Source organism: Petaurus breviceps, unplaced genomic scaffold (genome assembly GCF_028583685.1).
Source record: "Petaurus breviceps papuanus isolate PSGF00001 unplaced genomic scaffold, PetGlider_PUasm1.0 174, whole genome shotgun sequence".
NCBI lineage: Eukaryota > Metazoa > Chordata > Mammalia > Diprotodontia > Petauridae > Petaurus > Petaurus breviceps.
The window spans coordinates 70,803,750-70,824,277 of NW_027185761.1; the positions used below are offsets into that span (position 1 = coordinate 70,803,750).

Sequence of the window (20,528 nt, forward strand, 5' to 3'; positions counted from 1 at the left end):
TATTTGAGATGGGAGCTAAGCTGTCCACAATATCAGGGCCATGGAGCATGTGTTGTGGTGAATGTCGGGGGGGGGGGGGGGGAGGGGGGCTGCTGCTCAGCTGAAGCCTGGCTCTCTCAGAGCATCAGTGTCTGTGGGATAGAGACAAAGCTCAGACCCAGCTCTGTAGAGAGCCTGGGAATGTGTGTGAGGGATGTGAGAATCGGGAGCCAATGGAAGGATAGCGCTGGACAGAGTAGAGAGGAGAAGCAGCTCATGAAGAATTAGCAGAGGGGAGGAAGGAGACAAGGAATGCTCATGAAAATGACCTGCGGGGAAAGGGAGACTGATCTGCAGGTGGGAAGGGAAGGTGGGCGCCAGAGAGTCCGTGAGGTTTGTGCATGAAGGGCTGCGTCCTGGGCCCTGCAGCGTTCTCAGGAACTTGCAACTTGGTTACCAGTCTCTCTCTCTTTTTTTTTTTAACCTCATGTAATTTGCCAATTTTGAGAATTTGAAGGGCTCAAAGTGTTATAATTAATTCTTTATCACTAACAAAATGCCGTTCCTTCCAAAGAAGCCACATAGTTAGGGCTATATATTTCTGGCTGCAGACACTAGGTGGCACCACAGCTTTGTCCATATTTTTCGTGATTTGGCTCAAATTTAATGCAGACTTACATGTATTTTAGAGACTTGGTCTCACATAAATATCTTAGTAAATTTGTGATTATTAATGATCTTTAATGTCATGTCATAGATTTTCATTCTTTACCAGAATAACTTCTCATTTTGTTGTACCTTGCCATTTTTTTTGTTAAGCAGAGGGTAAAAATCAACTTTTTACTCTGGCTTGCCCCCGTTGGGCAGACCTTGCTTTCATTTCTGCTTGTACACCAATTTCAATTTTCATTAAAAATTTATGGCAAATGGGTCAATAGATTTAGATGTTTTTTTTTTTCTTTTTGAGGGAGGAAGGTAGGGCAATCAGGGTTAAGTCCAGGGTCACACGGCTAGTTTTTTGTATTAAGTGTCTGAGGCCAGATTTGAATTCAGGTCCTCCTGACTCGAGGGCTGATGCTTTATTCACTGCACCACCTAGCCAGTCCAAGGGTCAATAGATGTATAAGCTTGACAGTTGCAAAACCATGCTCAGTAAATGATCACCATCATTATCTCTGAAGCCAGGTTTTAACCTAGGAGAGATAATTTGCTTCCCTCCAACCCACTTATATGCAGAACTGTGCCTGTGTGTGTCTGGGAACATAGGTCATCTCTGCCAATACCGTATAGATCATCAGGGTTGGTCTTTGTTTCTTAGGCACTCCTTTAGGGTGATTTAGGGCAAACAGCAGCTAGGAAGCCCAGAAGATGTCTGAATAATTTCTCTCCTTGGTTTTCCTGTGTCATTGGAGACTATTCAGATTTTCAATAACCAAATGAACCTTAGCTCTTCAAGTTTTAGAATTTAAAATGCTTACAGAGATCATTCCTTCCCATCCCTTCATTTTAAAGGTGAGGAAGCCAAGGCCACATGGCTGTGGTCACAGCTGTGATTGGAAGAGCTGGGTCTCAGGATTCTTGGTCCCCCACGGCCATGCTGCTTTTCACAAAAAGCTGCTAAGTGCATGTAGTATTGACTAGGAAGCTGGCCAGGTGTAGGGGCTCCTGCCTCCCCTGAGCTGTGTGGGGATCTGTTTGGTGAACCTCTAGGAGTGGTGAATCATCAGGCTACTTAGGGGCAGCTTCCAGCCCATGGGTGTAAAATGGCTGTACTTGGAGCCCAAGTGAGTTAGGGAGACCGAGTTTCCCCAGAGCCCCATTTATTATTTTAAAAGATAGTAGGCTAGCCTCCTGGGTCTCCCTGTCAGCTCCTCAGTCAGCACCCCTGCTCACCATGCCCTGTTGATTCTGTCATTGCAACATCTCTCCTCTGATTGACTCACCTGCCTCATGGGACAGGCCCTCATCGCCTCACATCTGGAGAATCGCACTACTCGCTGCAGGGTCTCCCTGTCTCAGATTCTCCTCTGTCTGGGCCCTCCTCCACTCTTCTGTCAGGGTTACCTTCCTCAAGTATTGGCCTGACCTTCTGACCCAGTCACCCCTTACTTGATCACTTTCCCGGCTTCCCTATCACCTCTGGAGGTGGTTTTTAAAGCCCTTCACAGTGTGGCCCCCTCCTGGCTTTCTGGTCTTTGCCCTCTCCCTTGTCCTCTTCAGTAATTCTGGCCCCCTGGCTGTTGACTCAGGATGCTCCCTCTCCTGGTTCTGTCCTTTTCTCTGGTGACCCATGTGCCAGGCATGTGTCCCCACCCCCCCCCCCCTCTCCTCCTGGCTTTGCTGGAATCCCAGTGTGGAGAAGCCTTCCTGATCCCTACAATCATAGTTTGCACAGAGTTGTTTGTACATTGTCTCTTCTGTTAGACTGTGAATGGTACCTGTTGTTCTGTCATTCAGTCACGTCTGACTCTTTGTGACCTGGTGGGCCACAGCACGCCAGTACTGTCCAGGGGGTTTTCTTGGCAAAGCTGCTGGAGGGGCTTGCCAGGCCATTTCCTTCTCCAGTGGATTGAGGTAAAATGACTTGCCCAAGTTCATACAGTCAGTATCTGGGCTAATTTTAACTTGGATCTTCCTGCTTCCATGCCCGTACCACTTCTCTGCTGAGATCCCATTGTATGTCAGGGCTGTAGAACCTAGCTGTTCAAAGAAAAACTCAAACAGAACATGGTATTTTGAAACGCATTACAATGTGATTCCTTGTTGATTCATTCTGTATATATACTTAGGTGCATTCATGTGTGTGTGTAGTATGATTGCAAAGCAGGCTTGTGACATCCATTTAATGCATAGTCCCATCTTATTTGCACCCATAGCCATGTACATCTGTGTTGCGGAACACATGTGCACACATGTGGGGCACCCCCGCACCTCCCCCCAGTCTAGTGATGCACTGAAGCCAGCCGGGGTGGGGCAGACCCTGTCAGTCCTGACAAAGAACAGATAGAACTGGCCCCATTTGCTTTTTCAGTTATTGCTGAATTGGTTTTTCCCAGCACACTTGAGATGTGTGATCGATCACCTGTTTATTTACATGACATCAGGCAGCCTGGCTGACTAGAGGGAGCCAGACTCAAAAATGGAAAAAATCTGCATTTGAATCTCCCTTGGGACAAGCCACTTAACTTAGCGCTGAGTCTTGGGCAGCTGGGGCCACAGTGGAAACAGAGGAACTCTTAGAATTAGGAAGACCCGAGTTCAAATTCTGCCTCAGACACAGACCAGCTCTGTGACTTGAGAGAAGTTATGTCACACCAGTTTCCTTATCTGCCAGATGGGGACAATAGCACTTCTTTACGTGAGTTGTGAGGATTAAAGGAGATCTGTAATACGCTATGGGAACTTTAACTTTAAGGAGCTGTTGAAATATTAGCTCATATTATCACCAGTTTAGAAGGGAGTCCCTCAGAGAGGTCGAGGTCACTGTTCACAGTAGACATGTGGAAGTAGCAGTTAGGATCTGAACTCAGTTCCAGTGACCCCCCGGACACTGCCCTTTGAAAGAGAGTCCAAGGTCAAAACCAAGCAGAGAGTGAAGGAGCCGTAACTTCACATCTGCTTGTCAACCTTAATCTACCCCTGATTTCTTCGTTTGCCCAATTTTGCCTTTTTGGAAGAATTTTATTCTTTTACTCCTTTGTTTCTCATTCTTTACAAATTAATCGTAGTTATTCAAGTACTTCTGGGTGACTGATGTACTTAATAATTGTGGCGAGAAGCGGGACGAGAAGGAATGTGTGTTTATTCACTAATGGCCTGTTCTTAACAGGGAACTTCTCAAGGGGAAGAGGAGGCCCAGGTTGCTGTTGGGACCTTGTAGGACTAAGCTGTTCCCTGGTCATGTCCTGTGTTATGGGGTGTGAAGGGGCATGAGTTGTGGGAAGGGCTTTGGTGTATCTGGGCGGCTGTAGAAGAAAAGAGGCCCCTCTTTCTCTTCATTGCCGCCCTCCCTGACCTCTGACTTACTTTGTGAAATGTCTGCCCGTTGCACCAGGTGGGCCTGGCTTGGTGTGGAGGTTGGACCAGGGGAGTGGTTTGTCTGTGCCAGTGACGGGTGACTAATTCCCTCTTTTTGCTTGTGTTTTTTTAGCCGAGTATGTGGGAGTCCATGTCCTGCAGTGTGGCCAGATGTCATCAAGCTTCCCTATTTCAATACGATGAAGCCGAAAAAGCAGTACCGCCGGAAACTTCGAGAGGAGTTTGTCTTGTAAGATTCCTGCGTGGGTGTGTGGGGGGGTCAGTTCTTGGGACTCTGTTCTCCCTTGGGCTACTTACCCTGGGTCCACACCTCCTTCAGAGCCCATTACTTTATTTCATAGCAGTGTCTACAGTGACCATTTGTGACCTGCTAGTAGCAGGTTTGATCTATGAGCAGTGATTTTTAATGTACATTATTTGGTTGTTGTGGAGAGGAACCTCAATGCAGAACCATGACAGAAGCTAGAGAAATGTCTGTAATACCATTTCTTCCCACATACTTTCCTTTTATTTCAAGAAAATGGCCTCTTTCCTTCTTGTAACTCTGCGCTGTAGGTTATCTGTGGAATCATGGAAAATCACATTTCAAAATGTAGAGTAATATAGAAATATAAAGTAATATAGTAAATTATAAATGCATAATATAATATGTAATTATATATAATAAAGTAATATAGAAAACTCTTTACCCAGTCTGTGCCAAAATAGCTATTTTATTCAAAGGAAGATGTGTCCACAGAAGCTAAGCCCAGTGTTATAAACTATGACTTGAAATGCCACCCCATGTTGAGTATAATATACAGAACGCTGGGCATTCACCATCTGACACATTAAAGAACGGAAGTGACTTTTTCCTCGTCTCTTTTGTGGCAGTATCCCCACAGCAGCGCTGGATTTGTTCGATTACATGCTGGCTTTGGATCCTGGCAAACGCTGCACGGCAGAGCAGGCCCTTCAGTGCGAATTTCTGCGAGATGTGGAGCCCTCCAAGATGCCACCCCCAGAGTAAGTGGCACTTGCAGTTTTTTGTAAATGGCTGGGAGATGAGTCACTCACAACCACTCCTGTGTTTCTGGATAGACAGAAGCTGAACTTACTGTTGCCACCTATCCAGGGGACCGCCCCTTGTCTTCTGTGCTCCCTTCAGGTTTGGGGACGTGAGTTCATGTCCTTGCTGGGCTACTTTCCACCTGGGTGGTTTCAGTCAAACCATTTAATAGCTCTTGGTCTCAGTTCCCTCATCAGTCAAATGAGGGTTGTTGGATCGGCTCTTAAGATCTCTGTGGGCTCTTGATGTAGATAAACTGGCCAGCAGGTAGAATGCCTCAAGGATGGGGGTGGTCCTCAAGATCATGTCATGCAAGAAGGAGTTAAGGGACCCGAGGATGGAAAGGATGAAGAAGAGACCAACTGGAGATGGGCTTTCAGAGGGAAGAGGAATTAGTATCCTGCTCGGCCGAGGACCATGTAACTAGAAGAAGAGGGGGGTTCACAGCCAGTGACCTTGGTTTTTTTCTGTAAAATAGGCAACGATCTCAGCTGAGCGGGCAGGGGCAGTGGGAGCTTTGGATGACTTGAGGAGGGGTGAGAAGGTATGGAAGATGGTGGGAAAGGGAGATAGAGAAGGATCGCCCGGAAGTAGGGAGGGCGCAGTGGAGGCAGCCCCATCAGAGCAGCTGTGGGATCTTCTCCACCCTCAATCAACTGCATGTGTGTGTAAGAGTAAAGGCAATGAATGGTGGGAGTGATCCAAGGCTGAGGCTTGGCAGGGCACAACCAGAGATCAGAGGGGGAAACAGGAGGGCAGTGTCACCAGGAGTTAGGATGGGAAGAAGGGGAGGGAGTGACTAGTGCATGAGAAAGGGGATTTCAAAGTATTGTATCTGTGGGTGATGGCAGGATCAAGTGTGTGACCATCCTTGTGGCAAGGGTGACAGGGAGAAGCAGGTCACTGCCTGGTTAGAGTGTTGGAGGGAGCATCCTAGTATGAGGGCAGGGAATGAGGAGAGACCTGTGAGCCACGCACCGAACCAAGTGAGTACGGAAGGTGAGTGGCACAGAGGTCTCTAGACTACAGCCACCAGGATTTTTATTAGGTAGATGTGGATTGTATGGACCACAAAAGAGGAGAGGTTACCGGGTGATGGGGGTGGGGGGAGAATGTGTGAGGGGTCCTGGGGACCAAGGGAGCTGAGGAGAACAGTGAAGGTGTGGTGAGGGAGGGTGCTGCATCAGCAGGGAAGCCAGGTCTTAATGATTACTAGAAGCTCAAAGGAATGGGAGAGAAAAATCTTTAAGATGAAGGGAAGTTGGTTGTGTGAGGAGTGAGCATTCCAGAAGGCACCGTGATAGGAGTTTGTCTGGGCTTTGGGGGTCGCAGGGTTGAGGGCAATGGGAATAATGGGAAAGGGTGTGAGGTTTAGATGAGAGTCTGCAGGAGTCGGGTTGCTGAGATGTGTGTGACCACGGTGTAAGCACAGTAACCCCCTTTTCTCCTCTTGCTCATCTCAGGTCACTTGGGTGCTTTGTGCCACTTTCTTCTCCTCACCCCTGTCTCACATGTGAAGCTGGCCTCACTCCTTACCAGCGCAGACCCCCTCTACCTATGCAAGCAGTCTCACGCCATCCCATCTTCTTCAGCACCTAGTCCCCATTCTCATCCCTACTTCCTCACAGCCTCTCCCTCTCCTGGCTGCCTACATCTCTGTCCATGTCCCCCCCATCCTGGGGAAGAAAAAAAAAACCACCCTCACTTGATGCTTCCACTCTGCGAGTTATCATCCCACATCTCTTCTGCCCTTTTAGCTAAGCTCCTTGAACAGGCATCTGCACCAGGGCCTCCTCTTTTCTGCTTCTCTCCCTCTCTTCATCTGGCCTCATCATTTCACCAAAACTGCTCCCTCCAGAGCCACCAGTGATCTCTTAGTTTCTAGATCCACTGGCCTTTTCTCAGTCCACGTTGTCCTCCCACCTCTCTGCGGCCTTGGACACTGTTCATCACCCTCTTCTCTAGGTTGTCCTGACACCCCTCTCCTGGTTCTCCTTGTCTTTCTCTGTCTAATTGACTGGACCCTCCTCTATTTCGGCACTAATCACAGGCATCCTCCAGGCTTCTGTCCTGGGTCTGGTCCTCTCTCCTCCCTCTAGACTACTTCACTTGAGGAGCTTATCAGTCCCCATGGGTTTAATGACCCTTCTCCATGCTGATGGTTTTCAGATTTACTTACCCAGCCCTAACCACTCTGCTGACCTCCCATCTCACATCTCCAGCTGCTGCTCAGACACCTCAACCTGAATGTCCGGCATACTTGTCCAGAACTGACCTCATTCTCTTTGCTCCTTATCCCACAGCCCTCCTACCTTTCCTGTCACTGTAGAAGACACAACAGTCTCTGCCCCATCCCTCAGGCTCACACCAAGGGGTCACTCCTTAGCGCTGTTGCCAAGGGCTATTCACTTTCCCAACATCTCTTGAACACGCCTCTCTCTCCTCTGATGCTGCCCCCATGCTGGTCCAGGCTGTCATAACCCCGAGCCTGGACTGCTGCCATAGCTGCTGGGGTGGACTCAGCCTGCTTCCAGGCCTTTGTTTACTGAGTCACCAAAGGGACTGAGTGAACCCTGGTATTCTGTGGGTGTGGTGAATAGAGCCCTGGGCTTGTTGCCAGGAAGACCCAAGTTCTAGTCCTGCCTCGGCCACCACAAGGTGGCTTGAGGAGCACTTAACTCTTAGCCTGTTTCCTCATCTCTTAAATGGGGATAATAACAGCCCCTACGTTGTCGTGCAGATCAGATGAGATGATGTGTAAAATGTTGTGTAAAACCTGCAGCAAATGCTTTCTGATTAACTGAATGATTATGGGCTGACTTTTCAGTCTGCTTTCAATTGAATACATATTGTTTGCATAATGTGCACGTATATACAAACTATTTTTAACTTGCGTTCGTCCAAACATTAACCCTGATGCAGGTGGTTGCCACATAATAAAATTAAACTGAAATTATTTTCTTAAGAATACATAGGAAATTAGCTTCAGATATTCCAAATTTGACTTAACTGTTCTAGGATAATGACTGTGGGCCCCAAGGTCTCTTAATTGCCAAATATCATGCCCCAAGTTGGGACATTTATTGGCAAAAAGAAAAGCAACAGATCTCGACCCACCCTGGTGGATCATTGAGCCAGGTTAAGAGTTGGCCAGAGTGGGGCGGCCAGGTGGCACAGCGAGTAAGAGCACCAGCCCCAGAGTCGGGATGACCTGGGATTGAATCTGGGCTTTGATACTTAGCACCACACCCAGAAATAACTGGCCATGTAACCTTAAGCAAGTTACTTAAGGAAAAAAAAAAGAGTTGGCCAGAGAAGGAAGAAGGGACTTGGATCTAGACTTAGAGAGATTCCTTTTAGCGATGCAGAATGGCATTATAGGCTCAGAGCTTTGTCCCAGCTAACACAGACTCCTAGGCCCACCTGCTGTCTGTCTTGCCATCGAAGGTGGCTTTAGCCTGTCTAGAGTAAGCGGAGGGGTAAGCTCCCAGTATCTTGTTGTGTTGCTTGGCTTGATGTTTCGGTGTTGTTTTGGTAAATCATCACTTGCTGATTTATTGAGAGCTTGTTCAGTTGTTCTCAGTCACGTCTGTGACCCCATTTGGGCCTTTGCATTTTCTTCTGCAGTTTGTTTGACAGGTGAGGAAACTGAGCCACACAGGGTGAAGCGACTTGCCCAGGGTCCCCCCGGCTAGGAGGTGCTGGGAAGATGACTCTTGTTGACTCCGGGCCTGGCTCTGTGCACTATGGCGCCCCTTTGCTGCCCAATTCAGCGGTACTCATTGTGAAGCAGGAAGGCCTTTGTGCCACTGTCTGAGGACAAGGAGCTTTTTCTAGTTTTGGAAAGATTTTGTGGAGCTTAATAGGCTTGGATTTTGCATGGAGCGTTTCGCTGGGCTTCCCAGAGCTTCTCACAGCCGAGTGCTAAGTCCCTCCATGTTCTCTTTCAGCCTTCCTTTGTGGCAAGACTGTCATGAACTGTGGAGCAAGAAACGTAGAAGACAGAAGCAGATGGGGGCGGCTGAGGACGCGCCTTCAGCCAAGATCCCTAGGAAAGATTTGTCTCTGGGCCTGGATGACAGCAGGACCAATACCCCGCAGGGCACGCAGGCAAACTCACAGCTCAGATCTCAGGGCAACGCCAACGTGGCACTTGGTCAGTAACGTTTACTTTTGTTTTTCTTGGGAAATGGTTAATTATTCCATTGCTGTAGAATTAGAAACACACTGTTTCTAAACAGTTGATGTCTCTCAAACTATTGATGTCCCTGTCGTAAACTACAGAACTAGGCTTGGTAGTGCTTTGCTTCATTGCCAGGAGAATAGCAGCCATGATTGTGAGCATGAAGGGCCTCTCTTCATTGCCAAGGAATTCAGAAAGGGCCTAGGGCAAGATAGTGCCCCTGGCCCCCCAAGTGCCAGGCCTAGGGGAGGAGGGGACCCTATAGCGGGAGCAGCCTTGAGGTTTTTGCAGGTCCATGGCACGAGGGGAGACTATTTTACATCTAACTTTCAGACTCCTGATTCCAAAAGAACCAGCATACACATCTTTCACACAACAGCTTTTTTTGCTTCCTGAGAAGAGTTAATATCATAGTTTTCTTGTCTGGCTATGACAAAATTAAGTCATGATAATTCGAATTTTAAAAATTGATGTCTTTCACTGTAACCCTTGGAATTAGGCTTTTTCCTTGCAAAGTGAACTTCTTCAAACGTTTGCTCTGTTTTCTTGGGTACTTATTAATAACAAACAGGATGTTTTATAGACCCTTGGCTTCATCCTACATATGGCATAAAGCCCTTTCATCTGTAGCTCCACCTCTTCAGACTGACGGAAAGAAGCATATTTGATAAGTGAAAGGCCAAAGGCTAGTGTTCTGGATTAGGACTTGCATCTCTGACTGAGGATGAGTCAGAAATGTCAGACTGTTAACCTGTTACAGGTAATCAGCATTATGGCATTTTGCCCTGGTCACCACCATACCTGTTGGGACTGTGGTGTTCCGGGGCCTGCATTAGGAAGGCTATAAATAACATGGAGAGTGTTGAGAGGACGGTGCTTAGTGTGATAATGGGCCACTTCCCCCTAGTGATGCTGAAGGGCAAGGAACAGAGTGGGAAGGGGAATTTCCTTCTTCCACTCTGGTGATCTCTCCTAATTGGTGCCCTTAATTCCACTGGGCAGAAGCTGGCTTGGTGATGTGCCATGCCATCTCCACAGATTTGGATATCTGCCTTTGGCTGCTTGCATGCATTAGGATTAGCGTCCTAAGGTGAAAGAAAGGCCCTTAGAGGTCGTTTAAACCATAGGTTCCCAAAGTGGGCAGGGGGGAGAGCAGCATAGTAGTTTGAACTGATACAAACTTAAAAAACAGAAACAAAACCCTAAAACAATAAAGGGTTAAAGAAAGAAGATTTCCAGAGGGGTGCGAAGTAATTTTTTTTTCTTTAAGAGGGACAGTAGATTCTACACCAAACCCCTTTGACTGACTTAGAGTCCCACATGTTTGAAGTGATACAGTTGTAGGAAGGCAGAGACTGATGATCCCCAGCCCTCTAACCCAAGGTCTCGCTCCTTCTGCTTACCACGCTGCCTGTTTCTTTTCTTGTACTGTTGTCTTTGAGCTTTGAGTTGTTTGGCTCTTCTATAGGAGAAGAGCATGGAAATTGATGACCTCCCCTTAGTCCAGTGCAGGCTGCCCATTTCTGCTCCAGAAGCACATGGACAGGCGGAGGGCACTGGGTCATCAGACGGGGAACACTGGCCCTTTTTAGTGATCATGGGTTACAGGTCTGACTCAGAGAGGTCCAGAAATGTAGCTTTTGCATCAGGTATGTAAAAAATGGTTAATTTAGGTAATTATTAGTTTCAGAAAAGGGGTGCAAGGGAGCAGGAGCTCTCTTGGAGGGTATGGACAGTGAGGATAAAGTGGGTACAAACAAGTTAACCATTCTCCATCTCTGGGCTTTATCTCCAATGAGAAAGATCAAGAAGAACTTCCTAACCATAGGCACACTGAAAGAGGCACTGGATATGGTTCTGGGAGGGTTCCTGATGATGTCCTCCTGGTTAGAAGGATTCCAGGGAGTACATTTCGTGTACTTCCCAAGGGATCCACCCAGACGTAGGTTATGGTTTGCACTTGAATCCCGTGGTTCAATGCAGGTAAAATGGAACAAGAGCACTCCAGTGTCCGGGATGCCTGGCGACTGCTCTCTTGCTTCACCCCCATTGTACTCCTGGGGGAAGGGCAAATTGTAGTACAGATGCTCCTGAATTTGTCAGAGCGAGTGGCCTGCAAGAGGCATTTTCCGACTGGCCTCATGGCGCACAGAAGGGCTTTGAGACAAGTTTGGGAAGATGCCCTGCCAACAAAGAACACTAATCAGGGTTTTCTGGAGAAATAAGTACAGAGGACAAATCCTCTTTCTAAAGTTGTGAAGAGACTTTTTGGTGGTTTTTGTTGTTGTTAACTATTTAGGATTTTGGCAAGAATCTTTCAGTTTTTTCCTTCTCCTACCCACAAAATAAACTCATTAAAAATTGAGCATTGGCTCTGATTCTTGTCTTTTCAACAATAATACGTGTTAACTCTCACGAAGTATGTGTTCTACATTGAGATTTTTCTTAGGACTGTTTAAAGTCACCTTCCCCTACCACATTTCTTTCCCTTTTGGTGTTAGGATAGAAAAGTCTGCTTTGCTGGTTAAATACCTTCCTGATCTGGTCTGGATTTGGGTATTTGAATGATGACAATTCTGATTAATAATAATTGTTTGAAATTTTGTCTTTAGTAAAAACAGGCACTGGACAGCATTTAAACCACAATGAATTGGCAATACTTCTAAACCTACTACAGTCTAAACCAAGTGTTAGTGTGGCTGATTGTGCCCAGATACTGAACATTAAGGTAAATCCTGAGCCTCAGCAGCAGCTAAATAAAATAAACCTTCCTGCTGGAATTTTGGCAACAGGTGAAAAACAGACAGATCCACCAACACCCCAGCAGGAGTCTTCCAAGCAGGTGGGAGGAGGACTGCAGCCTTCAACTCATCCTGTGCAGCCAAAAGTCGAGACTGATGCTGCCCAGGCAGCCGTACAAAGTGCGTTTGCAGTTCTCTTGTCACAGCTAATAAAGGCCCAGCAGTCTAAGCAGAAGGATACCGCCATGGAAGAGAAGGAGAACGGAGCTGGCCATGAGCTATCTCTGCAGCTGCGGCAACCTCCAGAACCCAGCCCTCCTTTACGGGGTGAGTAGCCCGCTGTCTGGGCCAGTTTTTCGTTTCCCAGCAATTTGCCTTTATTTCAGGAGAGCGTGTTGGGATTGAGGTGAGCAGGTCTGGCGTTAGGAGCCCTGCTTTACAGAGGGCAAGGAGAGAGTGCTGACTCTGGTTCTGAGGTCCTGGCTGACGTGTCAGTGTGACCTGGGGCGATATCTCCTCCCCTCCTTGGGCCTCCTTTTCCTTCTCTGTAAAATGGGTGGGTTTTTCTTGATGGCTGATGGCCTTGAGGTCCCTGCTGGTTCTAGGTGCTTTGCTAGAGCCGCCAGAGGCTGTGTGGGGATAGCTTCCACCCCACAGGGTCTGGAGGGCATGGTTGGGTAGGGTTTATTTTGGTTACCATTGCCCCTGAAAATGCATCTGGAGCTGTGGAGAAGCTGCCAGTCAACCAGAGCAGGGCACCAGATCGCCCCATTGCTGAAATCTCAGACCTTTCAAAGGTGTGGAAAAAAGGAATTGGAATTTTAGATCCTCTCTGCAGTGCACATTCCCCAGTGGCCTAGGCTGGCCCTTGCCCTCCTCCATCCAGGGAGCTCTTCACAGGTTTGCTTTCTTAAGCACCACAAGAATTAGCGCCTCTTTGGGCTAGGCGGATTGCTTTTTGTTATACAAAAAGATGCATTGGCCTTCCAGAGCTCTTCTTGCTGTGCATCAGTGCAGAGCAAGAGAATAACATGAAAGGGGGGTTAAGAAAGGTGTCCTTTACTTCCCAGAGTCTTCCTGTCCACTGTGTGTATGCATAATTAGCATCTACTCATTCACAGAGTTCCCAGCCTCTTTTCGCACTTGGCTTCTGGTCTCTGTAGTTTAGACTCTACCAAATGAGGAAAATCATCTTCTGATATTCATGAAGAACAGAAGATTGGGAATAGGATGGAGCCAAGCTTTTGGCGCTCTTTGAAATTAGTCTTGCTTATCACATCTTGTGTTTGATCTTAACCTTAAATAGCCTGGCCAGAGCGTCCTACGGCACAAGGACGTTTGAAAGACTACGTTTTTAGCTCCCACCCAGCTTATGTCATTAGGAAAAGACAACCATGTATTTTGTAGTAAAATCTATTTAATTATTAATGTGCCCTATATTCTTTCTGACTCAGAAAAAGGCTCTCTTACTAGGCCTGAGAATCCCCTTGGTTATTCTTGTAGAAAATCATTCACCTTTATTTTTAGTGTATGGGGGAGAAAGAGTGCTGCAGCTTTCAAGAGAGGAAAAAGATAGATCTCTGGAAAGTAAATTCTTTTGGAAAACTTAGACAAGGAAGTTATCCCAATTGTTTAAAAAAAAAAAAAAAGGGGGGGGGGGGGGGGAATGAGGCCCAAGTCCTAGGAGGCTCTTAGAATTGACCCAAGAAAGTCCTGTTAACGTGCAGTAATCCCTCATTTAGATGTCCCAATAGAGTCAACACTGTATACCACACATTAATGATGCTTTGTGGCAAGTGAGGATATGGCTTACAAAGGTTTCGTTCATTCTACCTGGCAGGTAGGGGAAGGCACAATGAGGGAAGGGTTTTTGAGAAAGGATTACAACAGGTGCAGATGTGGGAGGATTTTGTTCTCGGGACACTGTCTGAGCTTTGGGGAGGTTGGGGATGGGGTTGACTTGACTTGCTGAAGTTCTGGGTCTTGCCCTAGTTAGATTCTCTCAGGATTTGAGGCCTGCTGTGCCCAAGTATGGTCTTGTTTGGCAGGAGTCTGTCCCCCTCCTTCCTCCCCTCTGTATATCTCTCTTGATATCTTCCTTTCCCATTCACCTTCCCTTCACTCTACTACATTTTTTTTTTTAGAATGTTGGCTATTATTTCAATATATCAGGGATCTCTCTTTATAGATGTTGGGAGCTCCCAACTCACAGCCCACTTATAATTTAATGGATAAATATCTGGGAAGGACTTAAGTTCGGAGAAGTTAAGTGATTTTCTTGGAGTCACACAGCTGGTAGGTGTCAAAAGTGGGATTTGAACCTTGGTCTTTTATCCACTGGGCAGCTAGGTGGCACAGAAGATGGAGTGCGGGGCCTGGAGTCAGAAAGACTCCTTTTTTATAAGTTCAAATCTAGCTTCAGACACATGCTAGCTATGTGATCCTGGGCAAGTCACTTAACCCTCTTTGCCTCAGTTTACCCATTTGTAAAGTGAGTGGGAGATGGAAATGGCAAATGGAAAACCCCAAATGGAGTCACAAGGAGCGGGACACAAGTGAAAAACAACTTCTATTAAACCATGCTGACTCTCCAGTTCTACACTGAATGTTTGCACTGGAGCCTCTTTTCTGTCTGGTAATGTGGCCTTCTAACTTCTAGATTTTTTTTCACCTCTGATGATATTTTTGGCAACAGAGTATGTTATTGGGACATAACCTCTTCCTTAATTGTGACATTTCTCCTATAGTGACTGTCCCCTCACAGGCTGCCTCTACTGTATCACCTAAATACAGGGATAATTGAAGAGAGGGCTTGTGGGCCCACAGATGTAGGTGGTGTGCTGACTGATGTATCTTCACTGATACCATGAGACACTTGGTATGGGTAGGCCTTAGCATCTCGTTCCACTGAATGACTTCAGAGATCGCAAAGCCATTCTGGAATTGGCATTCCTCTAGTCAGTCCAAGGTTTCTCAACTTTTTTTATGTTATGGACCCCTTGGGCAAAAATCTGGTGAAGCTTATGGACCTGGTCTTCATTAGAAGAATATTTTCCCAGGCATGAATAAAATGCATACGATTAAAAAGGAAACCTATTCTATTGATATAAAGATTTACTTTTCCCCCCTATGCAATTTCATGAACCTCTGAAATCTATCCACGGACCCTGCTTTTAGTATTTGCAGTAAGGCCTTAGCAGGTATTATCCATATAGTACAGCACTGATTGATTTTTTTTTCCTGTTTCTTTTCTACTTCTGTGACTTAGTCTCTTCTGATACTTTGCTATCTTGGCCATGGTTGCTTCTGATCTTTCATGATGGCTTTTATCTCCCACCTTTGAGTTGCTACTTTTTTGCTCTTCGCTCTTTATTTCTTCTTGTTGATCCTTTGTGCCAGTAGGGCTTCTTTTAAAGCTCTGACTAGCCAGAGGAGGGTGCTCTCTTTCCTGTTTGACCATGCAGGGCCATATATCTCTAGTTTTGGGCAGGTGACTCTTCTCAGCTCTTTTCATTATTGCTTGCTGCTCAAAGGCTTCCCTAATTCTTTGCCTCATACTGAGATGGTTGAGCTTGCCAGAAGTTAGATTTCCAGGTAAGTGAGGTCTTACATACTTAAAAAATTTAGTGGGAATAGGGATGGGGGTGTGGAGGTGTAAGGACATTAGAGGTAGAAGTAATTAGAATGTTTTGAGATCAGAATGTTTATTGAAGTCATTCTACAGTCATTTTCAGGCTTTAACATAAGAGTTTGTTTTTTTTTTTTTTCCCCAAGAGGGGGGGAAGGCAAGGCATTTGAGGTTAAGTGACTTGCCCAAGGTCACATGTGTCAGATGTCTGAGGCCAGATTTGAACTCAGGATCGCCTGACTCCAGGGCCGATGCTCTCACTGTGCCACCTAGCTGCCCCGTTTGTCACATTGACCTAAGTGGCACCTGAATGGTACTAGGCCATTTATGCTCAATATATCAATGCCACTGTTATTTTAATACATGTGTCTCATCTGATGCCCCCAAGAAAGTACTGTTAGTTCACTTCTCAAAGAAAACTTTTAAAAGTAAAGGCAAATGAGCCTCATATTTTTAAATGATGATATTGTTGATTTTAACATGTATATCAGTTGTAATTTTTTTCCTTCCCAGATTTATGATCATATTTTGGTGTCTTCCCTTCCCCCATTTCTTTGAAGCTGTGCTTGTAAGTTAATTAGAACAGTTGAATCCTTAGGGCAAGCTCAGGTAAACTAAAACTCGAATGTTTTCAAATAGCATATTATAAGAAGTTTGCCAAACACTTTACAAATATCTCATTTAACCTTTACAAGGCCCTGAGAGGTAGGTGCTGTGGTGGGTGAAAGATGAAATGGTTGAGGAAACAAAGGTTGGAGTTTCTGAGTATATTGATTTTTTAAATAATGCGTGCTACTTAAATGAACAAATGGGGACCAGGCCCCTTCCTCAGCTTAGAGTTGGACACCAAATACAGGGGGAGACAGGTTTTTTTTACATTAAAGACAATTAGCCAAATAAGGCCAGTTAATTAAAAGGAAACAATTAGCCAGGAAACTATTAAGTGATCTGATTTCTCATTGGAGGCTGAAAGATTAGGGACTTTCCAAGTTGGGAGGGGCAGAGTGAACACGTAGAATTCCCTGAAATCTGAAAAAGACGTGCCCTACTTCCCCCCACGACTCTGTCTTCAGTCAAAAAACAAGGACATGTGGGTTGCTTGAGCTGTATAATTGTGAGAAAACTTGCAGCAATCTTGAGATCTGTCTGAGTTTCTGCTCAGCATAAGTGAGACCTTTATTTAAGAGTCTAAGCAGCAGACAGAGGGGGGCCCAGCCTCTTAGCCACACAGGACTAAGTTCAAACAACGTTAAGAAAGTTTTCTCACAATTCCTGTAATTGAATAGTTTTCTCACCAGGCAGCAGTTGGACTAGACCCATAACTAGACAGAAAGGGAACTGAGCCAGTTCCAGAATTGGGTCACAAGATGGAGGCAGTGGGGTTCACCCAGTTCCCACAGTGCTGTTAGTATCCTCATTTTATAGATCGAGAAACTGAGGCGTATTTGAACTTGGGTCTTCTTGACTCCATCCATTGTGGTGCCCCCAGTTGCCTCTCATAGAAGGGCTATTCCAAGTTGCTTTGTTAGTTTGGTGTGATACCTTGTGACTTTTCTCCCCCCAATCCACTTAGGGCCAGATGACCACATCAAACACGGCGAGATGAGGATGTTGGAGCTAACCCCAGAACAGGAACGCCCACGAATCCTGCCTCCAGACCAGCGCCCCCCAGAGCCCCCTGAGCCACCCCCACCTTCTGAAGAAGATCTGGATTATCGGACAGAAAACCAGCATGTGCCCACGCCCAGCTCTGCATTGCCCGACCCTCATGCTGGAGTGAAGGCCGCTCTGCTGCAGCTCCTGGCTCAGCATCAGACCCAGGATGATCCCAAAATGGAAGCAAGTATGGATTACCAAGCAGGCGACGCCTACGTCCCAAGTTCAGACTACAAGGATAACTTTGCATCCTCTTCTTTCTCTTATGTGAATGACGGTTTAGGGAGTGGGTCTGTTCCGGCCCTAGAAAGACGAAGCTTCATTGGAAATTCGGATAGACAGCCTCTGGAGACCTATGGTGCGGCTTCGTCTCATGCTGGAGGCCCGCCTCAGCCGCCTGCCTTCTCAGAATCCTTCTCCAGCTCCGTAGCTGGGTATGGAGACATTTACCTCAACACTGGTTCCATGTTGTTTAGTGGAGATAAGGACCATAGATTCGAGTATAGTCATGGCCCGATTGCAGTTCTGGCCAATAGCAGTGACCCCACCCCGGGGCCTGAGAGCACTCACTCTTTGCCAGCCAAGATGCACAGCTACAACTATGGGGGCAATTTGCAGGAAAGTCCAGTGGGCCCTGGCCTTCTGCACGGACAGACTTGGCCTTCTCCCGCCCAGGGCCCTGGCTATTCCCAAGGATACAGGGGACACATTAGCACATCTACAAGCAGAGGGCGAGGCAGAGGGTTGCCATTCTGAGTATCTGTTTTTCCTCAGGCACATCGTTTTTATCTGGAAAGACTTTTCCTAGCTGCAGTTTCAGGCAGCAGTCCAACAGACTTGAATAATGTTAATTCAACAACAGCTTTATTTTTTATGTGGAAAAGGGTCTTGCATACAATAGTTTAAAAAAAAAAACCTCACACACAAAAAACCCACCTTGGCTTAAATTCATGCTGTTCTGAAAACTAGATCTCCTGACTGTACATCTTCAGATTCTAGTTAGCAATTTTATTTTGTATTTTCGCAGGTATTAGTGTATGCTAAACTTGGGGACACGAGCATTTTATGACCCTATTGCAGATCTTCTGAACTATGCACATTTGTGCTTTTTTTTGTAAGTTTGGACCAACTTTTATGTAAAAAAAAAAAAAAAAGTTTGCCAAGAATCAGAAAGGGCACTGATTTATCGGGTATTTTTCTTTTTACAAAGCTACCTTCAGCCCAAGGTCACTGTCAGTCTTTGCACCTGCTTTCAGTGTGATTGTGAAAGGTGTACTTTGTGCTCATTTCAAAAAATAAAACACAACCTTTCTCTTGATGCAACAGTTTTATAAAAAAAAAAAAATGGTCAATGTTATTTTTCTTTTGAATTTCCAAATTACTGCATAGCCTAGCAAAATACTACAATGAAACAATGGGTTTTATATAAAAAATATGTTGGGTGGGGAGGGAAAGTAAGTGCCTTAACAGGTAAGCTTAAAGTTTGAAAAAATAGCCTTTACAACCCATTTTTTAAACAGGAGATTGGTGCCCTGAATGGAAGAGAGCCCACTCTCAATTCACCTACTGCCCTCCCTCCCATGCCCATCATCCCTCATTCTTCTCCCATTGCCCACCCACCTGCCTGCCTTTGGGTTGGGTCACTAGTAGTTACCACCTCCATTAAAAAAGGGTGAGAGTGAGAACAGAGGAGGATGAAGGTCCTCTCAGTACATGTGGCTACTTGTCAGAAGTTCTACTCCAAGAGTTTTGTGAGGGACTTGGCTAAAAGCATCAAGGAGAAGGAGGGTTTTTATTTTATCTGTGAAGTTCAGTCATCCGTGCTATCCCCATTCCCATGGATAATTGAGAGTTGACAGTAAAAGCCAGGGGTCAATAAACAGAATGGGAACAGTCCTCTTAGAATGGATAAGGGACAGAAACAGCATTGTGAATTTACCTAATTTCCTGTCAGCCTGCTCCACATATTTCATTGGTTTGATGACAGCCATTGCCCACAATGATTGCAGAGGTGACAAAAGAGGGAAACAGTCGGAAAACAGATCCCTTGACTCCCCACTTCTAGATAAATTTGACACAACTTGTTCTGAGTTCTTCTGCCAAGGGTTTATGGAGTTTTAGTTCATTTTAATATCATTTTTCTTTTGTAAAATAGAAGAGAATGATGGAATAATCCTTATTTAAGCTGCAAGTGGTACCAATTTTAACTCTCTTTGCTCACAAAGAATCATTTAAAAGGGTAGCCAAGGTAAATAAGTGTTTCCATTATAATTAAATCGAAAATGTCATCCCTGGAAATTAGAATTGTGTCATTCAGATGTTCTGATGATAATTCAGTGCTTGATTTGGAGTTTTAAATTGGAAAGATTACTGAATCCAAACTACTCCAGGTGTAAAGTTAATTTCTATTTCCAAATGTGCTCCCTCCACCCTTACAACCTTAGGCCCTCTCCTTAGGAAAAAAACTTGAACCACATTTCATGGAAAAGGATTTCAGAACAACATGTGGAAAGAATCTGATAAACGAATATAACTGTCAAAACTTAAGGCACATTCATAACTTTTTTAAGTGGTAAAATTTTCCATTTCACTACTATGAAATGAGTTGGTATCAGTTGGCTTTTAATTTTTGGTGGAGTTTTTTTGGGGGGGAAGGGAGGGATAGGGTAGAAGGAAAAAACCCCAAAGTTTTATTTGAACTTTGAGTTACTAACAACTTTATAATTAATTGCTACATTGCAGGGAGTGAAGAAAAAAAATCTGTAAAATTAGCAAAATAGGTACAGTATTCAAGTATCTGAAGTTGAGTACGGTGAGTCTGGTAGCTTTAGACTTTGCTATAAATGACAGTATCTAAGTTATTCTTCATAGTCACACTAGAGAATCCTGCTGCCCATAAGCAGCTAACCTGGAAATGAAGATATTTATGTGACATGAATAGCCTGTGTTTAAAAAAAAATTAAATATTTTATATAAAAGTGAACTGTGTTTGGATAGTTTTTCCTGATCAAACATTTATCAGTTTATCTCTTCATCTTGTGGGAATGGTGGGGGGGAAAGGAAGCAGCTGTGCTAAGAATGGTGTGGTATACATAATGGGCCAAGCATCACTGGCTCCCTCTTATGAGAAGATTCAATTGTAATGACTTGGCCTCCTTTGTCCACATAGCTGAAGGTGCAGAAGCCCTATCCTAGAGATGCAGGCATTGGGGGATGATTACAGATAGACACCTGTATTGGGAGAGCTAAGCACAA

The 20,528-nt window shown here is 45.5% G+C and overlaps 1 protein-coding gene across 1 annotated transcript in view; it reads left to right on the plus strand.

The window, feature by feature from the left end:
• CDK13 (cyclin dependent kinase 13) overlaps positions 1 to 20,251 on the plus strand; it is a 99,635-nt gene extending 79,384 nt beyond the window's left edge. The window contains exons 11-15 of the mRNA XM_069084582.1: positions 4,130 to 4,246; positions 4,891 to 5,022; positions 9,016 to 9,221; positions 12,041 to 12,316; positions 17,191 to 20,251. Coding sequence (XP_068940683.1) covers positions 4,130 to 4,246; positions 4,891 to 5,022; positions 9,016 to 9,221; positions 12,041 to 12,316; positions 17,191 to 18,029 — 1,570 coding nt within the window. The 3' untranslated portion in view covers positions 18,030 to 20,251. The remainder of the gene's footprint in view (positions 1 to 4,129; positions 4,247 to 4,890; positions 5,023 to 9,015; positions 9,222 to 12,040; positions 12,317 to 17,190) is intronic.
• The last annotated feature ends 277 nt before the right edge of the window (positions 20,252 to 20,528 follow it).